The 15,187-nt window shown below is 46.2% G+C and overlaps 1 protein-coding gene across 1 annotated transcript; it reads right to left on the reverse strand.

The window, feature by feature from the left end:
* Positions 1-4,866: 4,866 nt before the first annotated feature.
* On the reverse strand, positions 4,867-12,059 carry LOC124477932 (basic helix-loop-helix transcription factor scleraxis-like). The gene is made up of 2 exons (XM_047036011.1): positions 11,094-12,059; positions 4,867-5,722 (listed from the first exon to the last, which is right to left on the reverse strand). Exons 1-2 carry the CDS (start codon positions 11,658-11,660, stop codon positions 5,684-5,686), a joined length of 606 nt encoding a protein of 201 aa, XP_046891967.1. The 5' UTR covers positions 11,661-12,059; the 3' UTR covers positions 4,867-5,683.
* Positions 12,060-15,187: the final 3,128 nt, after the last annotated feature.

Raw genomic sequence — 15,187 nt, forward strand, 5'->3', positions numbered from 1 at the left:
GTAGTGATACTGGAGATGATGGTGGCGGTCGTTGTGTTGAGGCTTTTTCTTTTAATGCTCAAGAGGAAACGAATGTGCACAGCCCCCTAGGTTATCTTTCTAAGCCAGGAAAACCTCAACGTTTCAGAATTTTGCTGCAATTAATTCAAATGGTTAGGCTGTGCTTGTTCTGTTTAACCTAACCTGTACGTTTTCACTTTGAGAAGGAAAGGGTATGTTGTTTACCTTATGTTAATTGGACAATTAGGGATAAGCCATGCAATTTATTGTAAAACGAACGAACGAATATATTTTAGGAGCCAATCTGCAAGTGGTTAGAATAATCCCTTTGATGAACGTTTTGGCACAATAATATCATATAATTGTTTATGATTTTATGATGTATTTGTTTTGTATGTGCATTTTCCGAAATTAACCCAAAACATTCTGAAGAGATGAAGAGAAAATAATAAAAACAGATTGTCCTGGTGTAGATTGAGATGAGAAGAACCTGTGTGTTTGTGTGTATGTGTGTGTGTGTGTCTCTGTGTGTGCAGTGTGCGTGTGTGTACTAGGACTTAGATGGAAGAAGACATCTCTCTCTGCAATGTCTTTTCCATGTGTAGGTGAACAAGGAATGAAGACCTAGAAAGGGATGATGGGGGCTGTTGGGGCTTCTGTAGGAAAACAGCTTCCCCTGGGCCAGAGCAGCTTCACTCAGTAGCCACGGAGGAAGGGGGTGGTGTTGGTGGTAAACGTGCATGCGTGTGTGTGTTGAGTTCCAGACATTCATATGACTGGACGGCTCATTCACATCATAGAGCAGAGCCAATGGGGCCAGCCAGTAAATTTAAGGTAATATCTTGTGGGTTTGAGTCTGTTTTTCCTTTAGGAAATTTGAATAAACACGTATAGAGAAGGAGTGAGTGAGTGAGTGAGTGAGTGAATGAGTGAGTGAGAGAGGCCCACATGTTAGAGGAAGGGGGGGTTGCTGTCAGGCTCATTTTCTATAATACCTAACTTTAATTTCAGGATTGGGTAGTGTCCAGGTGGCTGCTTTAATGTGCTCCAGATGTTTTCTACAGTCCTACTGGCTTTTCCAGCGTTCAGGTTGAGAGTCGTAAAAGTGGGAGATTTTCACAGTTCCGCAGACACCCTCGTGTTCTAATTCTCCAGGGGGACTGAGAGCGAGCAAGACCGCAATGTTATACTTTGTTTTTATTAAAGCCAATGATTGACAGCCGGTGGAGAATGTTCCTGTTCTAAACCTCAGGGCTTATTAGAGAGGATGATGTGTGGTGTATACTGGTCTAGAGTAAACTGGTCTGGAGTATAGGCCTACAGTTCTGTTCAGTACTGGTCAGGAGTATACAAGTTTAGAGTTTTCTGGCTTGGAGTGTACACTGTTCTGTAGCTGGTCTGTAGTGTACTAGTCTGGAGTGTACTGGTCTAAAGTGTACTCTTCTCCTCCTTTAATATCCTACAGGGGATAGAGAGACAGGCTCAGTGCAGCAGAAGGCCTTTTATACTCTCCAGACTCGTGTCTCTGAGATCAGATCAGGGTGGTGTTGCTATGCTCCTACTGGCTGCCTGTTTGGCCTGGGTGGACTTCTGCAGCACCACATGTGCTGGATGAGAAGTTGGAGATGTTTACGTTGGCTTGGAGAGCTGTAAACCTGAAGAGTCTTCCACTTTGTGGGGCTTGTAAAAGGATGAAACGCTTGCAGCTGTTGGATCGTGTGTATGTGTGTGTGTGTTGTGTTCATGGGTGTATGAGAAAGAGTTCCGATTGAACGAGATTGTAAACTAGGGGTGGAGAGAGGTAAGAGGGAGAGGTTGAGAGGAAAACAAGGAGATTGAACATATTCAGACAGCAAATGCAAGGACAGAAGCAGTGAAGGAAAGGTGAGGGAGGTGGGGAAGAGAGAAAGAACTAGAGGATGTGGGTTTGATATTTATACCTTCGACCAGTAGGTGGCAGTATAGCAACATTAAAGTTGCTCATCTAACCAGGGGGAGGAAACAGTCTTATGAATTGGTGAGTGAAGAGAATTATCATCACCCACTGTATTCATGTGTCACACTGAAAAAAGATGATATAATAAAAAAGACTTGACATAGTACATTACCACATAGGATGACCTATAATACAGCACAAATATAGAGGTATTTTTATGACAGACCTTTAGGACTGAATATAGCGTGAAACAACAAGAGCAGATGAGTGACACATCGCACATAACAGCGGCCCTCCACAGCGGCAGCAAGCGGAAATGTCTTTTTAACAGCCAATGAAAGCTCAGCTTTAGAGCCGAGCTCTGACTGGAGGAATGTTGACACAAAGGAGCCATCAAAGAGATCTGCTGGCCAGTGAAGGGGGCTGGGGAGGGGGGGGGTGTGGGAGGTGAGGGGCAAAAGGCGGGGGGTTCTGGGGCTGTGGGACACATGGCACTCTCACAGGTGTGCTCTTCAGGGGGCTGGGAGAAGGAGGTGCGGGGTGTGGGGGTCGGTGGGGGGGTTGGGGTTGGGAGGGAAGCGGCGAGCAGAGAAACGTGGTGTGAGGCGCTTTGCCAAATGAGCCACCTGTCGTTCCATGTCTGCAGTTTAAGAACTTCCTGCCGGTCCTGGCAGCAGTAGAGCTCCCAGCTCCCCCTTAGCCTCTACCCACGGAGGATGATCCATCCAACCTTGATCCAGGAAAGAGACTAGAACAGGAGCGTTGGACCGGCGTCCAGAGAGAGAGCTCCAGCCCCAGGGTCCAGAGAGAGAGCTCCAGCCCCAGGGTCCAGAGAGAGAGCTCCAGCCCCAGGGTCCAGAGAGAGAGCTCCAGCCCCAGGGTCCAGAGAGAGAGCTCCAGCCCCAGGGTCCAGGGAGAGAGCTCCAGCCCCAGGGTCCAGGGAGAGAGCTCTAGCCCAGGGTCTGGGAGACAGACCTGCAGCAGGAGTTCTTTCCGGCCCAGTCCTCCCCAGGGAACAAGCGTCTAGACCAGGAGCTCTAGTCACCAGCTCCCCACATCCCCTGGCCTGCCCGCTGGAGTGCTCGCCGGCCTGCAGCATCTGTGTTTCATGATGAGATGGAAACTCAGACAGGGAGAGAAAGAGAAAGAAAGAGGTGGACTCTGGGGAGTCGGCCCGGTCCACCAGAGCTGAGCTGTTTTCAACACCAGGCCTTAAAGAGATGGTTAGAGTACTAAACTGCACTCACGGATCTCTGTGTGTGTTTAAGTGTGTGTGTGTGTGTGTAGTGGGTGGGTGGGTGGGTGTGTGGGCGGGTGGGAACCTGATCTGGGTTCTGTGGGAGGAAACAGTTCCGTTCCCCGCTTCAGAACCGGCCTGTTATTGAGATCAGACATGAACAGTAGATTATCCTCTAACGTCACCTGACAGACAGACAGACAGAGCAAGAGACAGACAGACAGAAGCAGAGACAGACAGGCAGGCATGCAGACAGGTGGAAAGACAGACACAAACAGGGAGGCAGGCGATAATTTACATTTTCATTCTTATTCAGAGAGTATGTAGATACAGTAGCTATGCACGGTAATGAAGTTACGCACTATAGACTAACAGACTGATAGGTAGACAGGAAGGCAATAAAATGGACAAACATGCTAGCCAGAAAGACAGACATGCTATTTAGTATGGCATTTACATTATGAAGCAATGAAGCTCTCCATAGAGTTCCCAGAAACCACTCATTTCCGTTTACTCTGTCACTCTTAAGCCGTTACCTGAGTCTGGTGGTTCTTTCCACAATTACTGGGACGGTGTGGAGGGGTTTGTTGTTGTTGGATGACGGCTGAGGTCGAGTAGGAGGGAGATTGGGTTATTATGGTCTGGCGCTGTTGTCCGCAGGTCACAGCAACTTTATTGGGCAGAAGATCAACGATATCCTCCCCATTGGACACCTACTACAGCTCTTAACAGTTCCTACCTGGTTTAATAGTTCATATATTCTATTTCACAATGCTGCTTGCATGTAGACCGCTACTGTTTATCTGGAAAGCTCAACATTTCCGTGGACAGGTACGGTACAGTGACTCATTTTGATTCTTGACCACACGGCAAAGTTACAGCGACCTGTTTGGGTTGACCTTATGTTCTGTATTACGCCAGGACGTCTCCTGGGTCTGGTAGGACAGAGGCAGAGGCAGAGGCAGAGAGGGAGGCAGAGAGAGAGGCAGAGGCAGAAAGGTAGGCCGTGGAGAAGCATCCGAGGGCATGTGGCCGACCGAGTCCTGCACACATTGGAAAGCTATCACGGACGCGCCAGAGAGCCAGTGGCACTCTTGGGAAAACGGAGGAAGAACAGAGGAGGTGGAGAGGACAGAGGGAGGAGAAGAGGAGGAGAGGAAAGAGAGGGAGCACGTGGCAGTTTTCTAAGGTAAAACAGAGGACAGTTAGAGGACAGGCAGGCAGGCGTCCTTCCAAGATTCTCTACCTGCAGATGCAATCTGCTGCTTTGGCTCTGCACTCAAGGCTAGGGCTATGGGGCCGAGGCTGAGAGTAAGGCTGAGACCAGGACGGAAGCTGGGTCTGAGGCTGGTGCTGGATCTGAGGCTGGGGTTGAGGCTGGTGTTGGGGCTGAGTTGGGGGCTGGGGCTGAGGTTGAGGCTGAGGCTAGTGCTGGGACTTAGGCTGGGGCTGAGGCTGGGGCTGGGGCTGAGGCATGTGTTGGAACTGAGGCTGAAGCTGGTGCAAATTCTGGGGCTGAGGTTGAGGACTTATGGTAGCCTTGTTGAGCAGCGATGGGAACAATAACAGTTGTTCAAACTAATAGCTCTGCTGGAGAACCACTAACAGACATGACATACAGACACACACATGACTCACATCTCTTTAGATCCCGTTCTCTAGACATAGCAGACCAGCAGAGTTTCATGACTGTATATACACATACTTGTTTTATTTTTCTTCAATTCTTTTCCAGCATGAGGCATTTCCAAACTCTATCTTTCTAAACAATATTATGAAGGTCCAGCATGTCTTTTAACATCAGCATGTTTCTGATTATCAGAGTCGCCAAGAAGCACCAGCAAAATCCATAGTGTCCATAGGCAGAAAACCCCAGGAAGGTCCAGCACATCCTGGAGAGTAGCAGTCCGTAGTCCAAACAGAGTCTGATTCATTCTCAGGATGGTTCAGGGATTCATGTGGGGATTGACAGGACGGTTCGGGGGTTTATTCAGGGCTTCTTTTGGGGGTTGACCTGATGGTTCGGGGGTAATGTGAAAACCTGCTGCGCCCTTACTCAGACTCTCCACGGCTAGAGACTTCCAGTTTCTCTGCATGAGACGTTTGCACACGTGGGGTACTGGAAATGGCTGCCATGCGTATACATTGTTTGACATGCTGTTTGATCAAACCTCATTCTGAGTCTCTCACAGGAGGGCATGGTGGAGTGTGAGAAGGAATGTCCAGTTGTCATCTCCCCACAGGTGGTCTCTCCAACCAAAACCTACCAAGCTTCCCACCCTAAAGTATTGCTCATCATTAAAGATAAGGCTAAGATCAACAGAATCTGAGTAGACATTGTGCCCATTATCCATTGGGACCATCTATTAAATAACATAGTGTTCTTGATATAGGGCATATATAAATACACATCAGTATACATCTACTATATAACACAACTTAAGATGAGTATTTTCGATTTGTCCTTCTTCACGTGAGTGGTGTATTTCCTTCTCCTTTCAGTTCTCTCGTTAGCTTCTGATGGCTGTTTTTCTGTCTCGGTCTCTGTTCTGTGAAAGAGAGAGAGAGAATATCAGCATCCAGCTGCAGCAACGCAGCAAGGCCTCTCACTAACAAAACGTCCCTCGCTAAAACAAATTCCAGCACCGTCACACACAGATTCTTCTCCAGTAATTGTACCGTTATTCTGAATAACGTGGATCTATCAATGTCCAAGCGTCATCAATAGAAGGTCATATTTGATCCAGTCCACTGTTTTGTGAGAGACTTGTTTTTGTTAGGGAGAGGGCCCGTTTTAGTGGGAGGCAGCCTTGCATTGCAGCTGGATACTATTGGACTGATTAGCTGGCTTCCACTTTTTGCTAGACTGAAACATCAGCAGGTTTGACCCTAACCTGAATTTCACTGCACTCAGCTGCCACAACATCGTTGTCAACATCATCCTTTCTCCACTTTTATCACAACTTGTATAGTATTGTGGCCATGTGACACTACAACTGCTGAGGCAAACATTCCCTTAACTCTCGTTTGATATACTTGATTAGAATAATGTAGTAACTTTATTCTTTTAATTTAAGTTGGATACATCATGGACTAGACATTGCAAAAACATCCCACCACAGTAAGTACCCCAAACTGTTTGTGGATTAATGCACCTCCATGCGAGTGTCTTCAAGTACAGTATTCATGAAGTGTCACGTCTGGTCGTTTCCCTTCTTTATGAATTCACAAACGAACGCACACCTGTCCTGTATCAGTACTCTAAGACGCTTGATAACCACGGAATGAAACTGTGAACTTTGGTGACCCCAAAGTTTCTACTCCGCCTTCTTTTTCATTCGCCAAAGCCCTATGACATCATGGGCGGCTCGGTAATCGGATTGTATCAGATGTTTATCATTCATCTGTTTTATCACGGGCGACCCGATGGCCTTGGTTTCGCTGGCTGGCCACTTCCTGCTCGGCCAGCTCGTCTGGCCAGGAAGACAGCCTCACTTTTTCCGTTCTCACCTCTCCTTTCCTCTCCTCTTTTCTCTGGGCTATAGTGACACACCTGGTTTGCATTACATCCTCCGGCCAAGCAGAGGGAGAGGGTGAAGGTGGGGAATTGTATTATTCACGTAGCCACTGGCGATGAGAAGCTACGCATGGGGCTCTGTCTCAATAGTCTATCCTTGATTCCTTGACTTGAATTACTACCTTCCCCCCTGTCCTCTTTCTCTACATGTATTATGTAAATGTTTCTTTCCCCTGGTAGTCTGCTTTAATATATTTTGAAAGAGGTGCTAGGAGGGAAAAAAAACAAGGAAAGACTTTTGAGACTCAACCCAGATCTCATAGTCAAAACACACACCAGTCTTCTAATGGGGGCAGATCAGATAACAAAACACGCTCTCTGTTCGCTGTTCTCATGAAAGCTATTAACCTGAAGAACAGAGAATATTGAACACTCCAGAGGGTACTTTGTCCCTTCCTAATGTGATTACATTATATATTTGCATTAGATATTACAGTCATTTTTAAACAATATTATTGTTGCATTAGGGTGGAAGGGTCTTAACTTTCATACACATTGGTAAAATACGCTCTCCAAGGAATCCTATCACATTTACAAGTGTTTCTGCTTCCACATTACAAAATCATCAAAATATTTTTTTTTCTGAAACAAACTCTAAAATATCACTTTACCGAAGAATAGATTTTCCATACTCTCTTTCTTTCTTTATGAGACACTTTCAACACAAACATATAATTTTGCTTCTGGCTACTGGAAAAAAGGACAAGAAAAAACTTGACGTGGTTGGAAAATGATTGCACTTTTGGCACAATTCATGCAGTCGTGTGATCGTGTGCCACAAAACCACAGTAGCTAATATTTCCTTAACTCTGAATTGGTTTTGTCAGTTATTGAAATTGAATAATCTTTGATTAGGCTAACACTGTGTACATGGAAACCTAGAAGAAGAAAAAAAATACCACCATAATAAGAAGCACTAACAGAAAGAGGTTTTAAAGTAAGATATCTTTGCTTGCCTGTTATGGTTTGTATACTATGTTAGAATCATTTCAAGCATCCAACAAATAAGTCAAGTTAACACTCAGCTAAACAACATAGTCTTTGATGCAAACACCTCACAAACATTAATAAATCAATGGAGTAAAAGGTTTTCACTATTTCTTCTCTGCTTGGTTTATGTATTTCTTCTAATTTGCTTTACAGGCAATCTAGTCCTAATGATTTAAATACATAAATATGAAGATTAACCAGAATAATCTATTTATTTTGGTATTTGAACTGACTACTTTTCCAAACTGAATTAGAGTCTAACGGTTTCCATCTGTCACAGAGCAGCAGACAAGGGTGTTTCAGCCAGGAGCAGGCAGACAGCTGGGAGCAAGTCATAGAACTAGAAGTACAGATATTGAATACTAATTATGTAAATTCAAATGAACTATTCTGTGAGTGGATTCTGCATGAATACATTATTTTCTTAATAAAAAACCCCAGTATTAGTACAAATCTCTCCCCCCAAGATGAAAAAAAATACTCCACTGAGGGTCAATTCCACACAACCAACGCCAAATGAATAGGATTTTTCATGTTCACTCCCAAAATGAGATAAATGTATACAGAACTGCAATTTAAGTTTTTATCATAAAAGAAATACGCATAATTCAGTGAACTGAGTAACTATAGGTTAATGGTTATACCAGCGCAATTACTTAGGGATAGAACATAACTGCAGAGCCAGGATAGCCATAATGAAATCTACTTACTCACTTGTTAAAGCAAGTATGGTTTTTATTTAGTCTCACTAAAGTAAAAGTACCCTTCCTGCCCCAGACTAGGGAGCCAGCATTGGATGAAAAACTTGAGGTGATAATGATTAGCCCTGTGTGTTTCTGTCTCTAGACTTCTGTAGCTCCCAGACCATTACAGGAAATGTGTTGAAAAGAGAGACTGAAGCCATATACCATTTATCTGACTTTGTTTCATTTAATTCTATTCTTCCTCTGGAGAAAGAGAGGACTGGGACAAGGTAGAGGGGTATTATTTTTTTTCCCAGAGTAACGAGCGTTCTGCGACTGAGGAGCGGTTAAGGAGAGTGGTTTTCAGGCTTCAGACACAACATCAAAGCTGGCCTCAATCTGTTTTGAATATTAGCACAAGAATTAATTGTAGAGACAAGGTTTCAGCACTGAATAAATCATTTAAAGAGCAATTATCTCATTTGCTGGTCGACTCTGTAATGTGAATGACTTCCAGCCGTGGTACTGGAACCCGTATAAATACGATTGTTTCCTCTCTGTTCATTATTGAGCCGTTCGGTACAGTCACAATCTGTTTCCATACGCCCACATTTCCAACAGGCCAGAACAAATAATGTATAAAACTTTTACTGCAGCTAAGACTTGAATTAGAAACATTCACGGTTATGCATTAACACAATAGTCATTTTCCTTTTGTACATTCAAGATCTAATTTCAACAAACGAGACGTCTAGCATTTTCAAGCCATCCTAAAGAAGGTTCACTCTGTCATGGTACAGTATCCCTCATTATTTCAAGTGGATTGCACATTGTTTTTGAATGAAGTTGAAAGTAGGCCAGTGTGAGAAATGAAATATATACCACTGTAAAAACAACCTATAAAACATAACCAAGTTGTTTGTCTCAAAGAATTCTTGCTGGTGAATGACGCTAAAATGAAAGATGTTTGAAACAGTAAGGGCATGAAGACAATGAAAAACAATAAAAGAGCAAATGTACTTGCGACCAGCATTTCAATCGTAACTCTAACCCTAACTTCCAGCATTCACTTTATAACAGAGGTTGTGTTTGTACAGTTTGTTGACTGTTCACATCATCTGTGGATCATTTATTGGGGCTCTCAGAAGTAAACCTAACCGGAATGTCAATACTAAGGCTGAGTCAGACGGCAGATGACAGTGGTACTGATGAGGAGAGGAAGAGACTGTTAACACAGGATGTTCAGGTAAATCACCCAGACAGCTGTGGGATTTATCCAGGCCTTCTGTGGGGACCTCAGCACAACTCTCATCTCTGTCCACACGTTTCATTTACGTCTGGCTGTTTGGACCACAGACTTCCTTGATGGCTCACAGTAGTCAGAACCGACTGCACAGTTAAAGGAACATTTCTACCCTGGGATGAAATTGTCCGTGTGGAACGATTAGCCTTAATGATACACATTTCTCCCTCTCAACGTTTAGCATTTTACAGTAACATCAGCCGGAAAAGTACATGAACTAAGTGAGCAATGATCCTTTTCAGTTCACCCGGCTGAACTTTCCGGTGCTGACTGCATCAAGAACTTATGAGGCCTTGGCCAAAAACTGTATAGCCACATACTTCACCCTCTGATGAAGTGTAACCATCACTTCCACTTTCCCCTGACCTCAACCATCCTCATGCTAAGTCCGCTGTGGCTTGGTCTGGTCGTGTGTGCAGTCCGAGCCTCAGTAATGAGGACAGATAGTATTACAGTGCTCCTGGCCTGACCCCTTGCCTGTCGCCCCAGACCGCCCCAGCCCTCCCTAACCCTCCCAAACCCTCCCCAGCCCGCCCAGCCAATGCTGCTCCAGTGAGGCAAGGCTGAGGTGTAGGGTTCCCCTTCTGCTGGGAGACTGCTGGGAAGGCTGACACTTCACTACTAGCTACTCATTCATCACTCTACATATGACCACGGCAAGGTTACACCAGGTTATGACAGGTTGTGTCAGGTTAGGTCGATGCCAAAATTGAAATGTCAGCCAATGACGTGACCTCCAGATGCCTTTCGGTGGCCCCCCGTGACCCCGTCAGATAAATAAGGCTAAGTATGCTCAGGTCCCCCTTCAAAAACCTAACCCTTTGGTTGGAAAGTGAAATCTTCCATGAAATTTACCTCAGTCATGAGCTGAAATAAGAGCTCAGGTCTGGTTCTGGAAGAATGTTATGTGTCTTTGGACATTTCTGAGGACTTGAAGGTACCCAAGAGGGTTCTAAAATTACTTTCTTTGAATGCTGAAGGATTCCAACCTGGAATCCAACGAGACAGACAGCTACCATGTCTTCCTAGAGACACATCCTACTATTAGGATTATCAGACCTACTTTCGACCAATATCACATATACTACTATTGGGAATATCAAGCCAGCAGGATACCTATCCCACCTCTTCAAAAGGCCGGTTTAAAATTGTCCACCCAAAATGTTTATATTATCCACCCAACAGATTTTTGATGAGTCATGTAAAACAGCATATGTCACGTTGTCATGAACTTTAAGGTAGTGTCATCCGAGGATTTGATCTACAATCAGCCTACCTTGACTACATTAGAATACCTACCATTAGAGCCCTGAGCTCCAAACCAACTTTGGATCAGTGCTTATAATGATATCTTTGTTGCCACTCACCATTTTCCTTTGGTTGCTGAGGCAGAAAGTGCAGATGTGTTTGGGTTGCGCTGATTGGTCTGTTCCACGGCCAGGGGAGGAGCTGAGCCCATGGGCGTGGTAGAAGGGCGCAGGAGTGTGGCAGGGCTGTCCGTCTCCAGGCCCCTCCCCCACGAGCAGCACGTTGCCTAGGTGACTGATGTAGCTGGAGGCCAATCGCAGTGTCTCGATCTTCGACAGCTTCCTGTCCGCGGGCTCGGTGGGAATGAGGGTGCGCAGGGCGGTGAAGGCAGTGTTCACGCTGTTGGTGCGGTCTCGCTCGCGGGCATTTGCTGCGTTCCTCTGTCTCACCTCCACCACCGGTGGACCCACCACCTGCCCGACCCCCGACGCCACGCACAGCTTCCTCTTCCTGTTCAGGTGCAGGCCGGAAGAGGAGGAAGAGCCAGATAGGCGATAAGGGGACGGCTCCTCGGAGCCCGAGCCCTCACTGGCGTTCTCCTCATCCTCCTCAGAGAGCATGGCGATATCGGAGTACAGGAACCGCCCTGCCGGAGCGGGCGCCGCACGGACCATGGCGAACGACATCTTCACCCGGAAAGGCAAGGGTTCTCTCAGAGTGGCAGACGGGGAAAGCCAGACCCTCAGACCACGGTTAGAATCCCAGTCAGTCAGTCAGATCCTTATTTACTTATTCCTCAGATGGGAGGTTGAAGGGCTCATGACGCCCAGTTGAAATCCCTCCTCTGAAGATATACACGTCTGGCTTGGTCACTGAGAACGCCTCCTCTTGCTGGCTGGTTGTGAAATCTCTCAACTCTCTCCCGGTCTGCTTGTCTGCCTGCTTCAAAGCAAGTAACCTTGGCTCTGCTGCTTTGCCTGTGTTTCCTCCTGGAGCAGTCTGCTCTCTCCACTCTCTCTCTCTTTCCTATTCTTTTCCTCTCACTCTCTTTCTCGCTCTCTCCTCCGCTCCACGTGTGACTTCTGTCTGAGTGTTTCCGTATGGTCTCGCTTTTATAGCCCCGGGGAGGAGTCGGTCAAACACTCAGCCCCTCCTCTACCCCTGTGATGCCTGAGTCTCAGAGTAAGAGAAGGAGGCAGGAGGTAGGTAGGAAGTACCAGTTAAAGGTAGCCAAATGGATGGAGGAAGACGTCAGGGATAGGAGGCTAGTAGTTAGTTAACGTGTAGTTTAGAGAAACTTAAAATTTTCATGATTTATGGCACTGGAACTCTGAGATGAATCAATTGGTCCAGGGCTCTCTACAACTAGTAGTTATACAGCTACAGTACTATTTCAGCATGACCAGAAATGTAGTCTGTTCATGCATCTACAGATGCCTCTAGCATAGTGGCTGGTAACAGGGCTGCACTGCTGAAAGGTCAAATCACTTCCCATAATCTGTCAGGTTCCACAATGCCTCAGTCAGCCTAAATCATCTTCTCTTATTCATAATATTTATCCTGTCTAACTGATGGCGTGAACGTGGCCAATAGCGGTTGCCATGGTTGATTAAACAGGAAAGGCTTGAGGCAAACAGGGAGTGCGGGAGGAAGTGGCGGGGGCGGAGTCTGCCAGGTATGCGTTGCCATTATCCTCATCACGATGCAGTTGCATGATCTCTCCCTCCGCTTAGCATATCTCTGAGGGTTCTGCGGGGAGACAAACGCGGGCTGACACGATCTCTTTCCTCTCACCCACAGTGGTGCTGCAGGGGAGAAAACATTAGTCTCTGAACATAATCTCTGATACTGACTTATGGGTCATGGCAGTAGCCAACTATACGTCGTTGGAGCAGGAAATAGAAACTTATCGTTGCAGCATTTCCATATTGCTCTCGATGGGAACATTTCAAAAACACTTGGAGGAATGCTTTGAGTTATTTATGATAATTGGGTGAAGCAAAGCAGTCTCCGCTGTCCTTTTTCAGTCTTTGATTTTGTTTGTCCCTTCATTGACTTCTGTTTACGGTCATGCTATTATGCATCCTTGTGACTGTAAATTGTTGTCTTGTTAGCAGAGTTTGTGGCTGTTGGGGTCTAAATAACATGATTAGTACAATCCCATGTGTCACTGGTGTGGGACACGTCTTTTAGGCAGTTCTACAGTAGTGTAGTGTAGCACCATCTGATAGTCATTACCCTCCTCCTCCCACACACACACACACACACACAACCTCCACTCAGCTTTCCTCTAGAGTGTTATTCATGTGCTGACGAAAAACACTCCTCAGCGCACGAACACACGCACACACACGTGTGCACACACACACACACTTGCCTACCCCCTTTTCAACCCCCACCCCCGGTCCCGCTGAACCCCTCTGGCATGGGTCAGGGACCTGTCAAAATTCGGAAACGGTCGTGGGCCCGGTACCGCAGACGTCTGGATGAGGCCATTATAGCGTCTGTCTGCTGTCCAGAGCGATGAGCAAGAGAGGAAAGGAGGGGGCCGGGCGGTACTGTCTGGACACAGGTCTGGGGAGCTAGGGACTGGGTCTGGAGAACCCTTAAAATCAGCCCCCCCAAACCCCAGCATCAGGCCCCGGCTCTGCAATGTTATTCCCCTGCCTCAGCTTCCAGTCTCCTGTCCCTAGTCCTCAGCTCCAAGCTTTCAGTCTCCTACCTCAAGCCCTAGGCTCCATGCCTCCAGTCTCCTGCCTCAAGCCCCCCAGGAACCACGCTCTAGTGTGCTGCTTCAAGCTCCAGGCTCCAAACCTCCAGTCTGCTGCCTCGGCCTTCTCATTCTCAGCCTCTAACCGCAGCCAGGGTCTAAACCTGCCACACTCCTCTCTGCTCCCCTCGGCCCTGGGGAGGACCAGACTCACACAGCTGGGCTTATTAAACAGAGAGAAGGAGGAGAGTGAGGAAAAGAGGGAGAGAGAGAAAGAGAGCGAGCGTGTGTAGCTGGGTCAGGCAACTGAATCCTTCCCTCACGCTGACGAAGGTCACAGTCTCACAACTGGAAGACATCAAATTAACTCTGGGCTTCTCCTAGCGAGAGGGGGAGGAAACCGACCGCCTACACTTAGTTTTCCATTCATATCCTCTTTTATGATATAGCTTCTCACAAATACATTTGCGGTGCACTGAGTTCAAACACATAGTAAAAAAAAAAAAAAAAAAGCATTGTGCCATTTTTTTTACGTCCCACTTGAAATTAAGCTAAGTAATGAAAGAAAGCCACAGCAGCTGTGTCTAATCCTGCTTGTCTGTATTTGTGACGTAAGGAACAGGATTATGACTCATTTTCCAAACATATTTGTCAGGGATCGAGCGTTACGAATTCTTCGTTTTTTGAAAGCAGCAACTTCTATGTGATGATCTTGAAAATAGTCAAGTTGACATCCGTTTTCAGTTCAATTTGATGTGTAATGCTTTGCACGTCACTGCTGCATACAAACCAAGTTCGTACAGTAAGGCAACATTAACTATGGAACAGATGCAACCCATCCCAAGCCCTCCACAGGTGTATAAGTTAGCCATTAGCTCCTGCTGTGTGTCACTCCACACACAGTTAAGTCTGACTCATTACAAACTAGTTACACAGGGTATAAAAGTAAGCAGGTACAAAAGTACGACTTTCTGCTCTTTATTAAAAGGGTTTAAGGATGGAAAATCTCACAGGTTTTTATGCCCCACACTTGAACCACCTGATATACACACCTGGCCCTAATATGGGCCGCTTCTCTGCACCATGTGTGAACCGTAGGCTGGCTCAGATGCATGATGTGTGTGTGTGTGTGTCTGTATAGTTATATGGGAAAAAGTGACAGTACAAGTGAAACTTTCACTCTTGAGAAACATCCTAGGTGGATCTGGTCTTTCTTGCAACACAATGGGTTAATTAAAGGACTGTGTGTGTGTGTGTGTGTTTGTGTGTGTGTGGATAGTTATACGGACAATCGAATAAAACCAGAACTCTTTGGAGTTTAACACACTAACTAACGTCGTTGTGGGTCTCAGGCCTATGGTGAGAATCAGTCTGCTAGGATCACACACACACACACTTACACACATATACTCACACACACTGCGGCAGTGCTGCGTGGTTCTGCTGTGGGCCTTTACTAGCTGGCTTATAGGGTTCCTTAGGGACTGCTCTCTCCAGCTGCTG

This window comes from Hypomesus transpacificus, chromosome 2 (assembly GCF_021917145.1).
Source record: "Hypomesus transpacificus isolate Combined female chromosome 2, fHypTra1, whole genome shotgun sequence".
Taxonomy (NCBI): Eukaryota; Metazoa; Chordata; class Actinopteri; order Osmeriformes; family Osmeridae; genus Hypomesus; species Hypomesus transpacificus.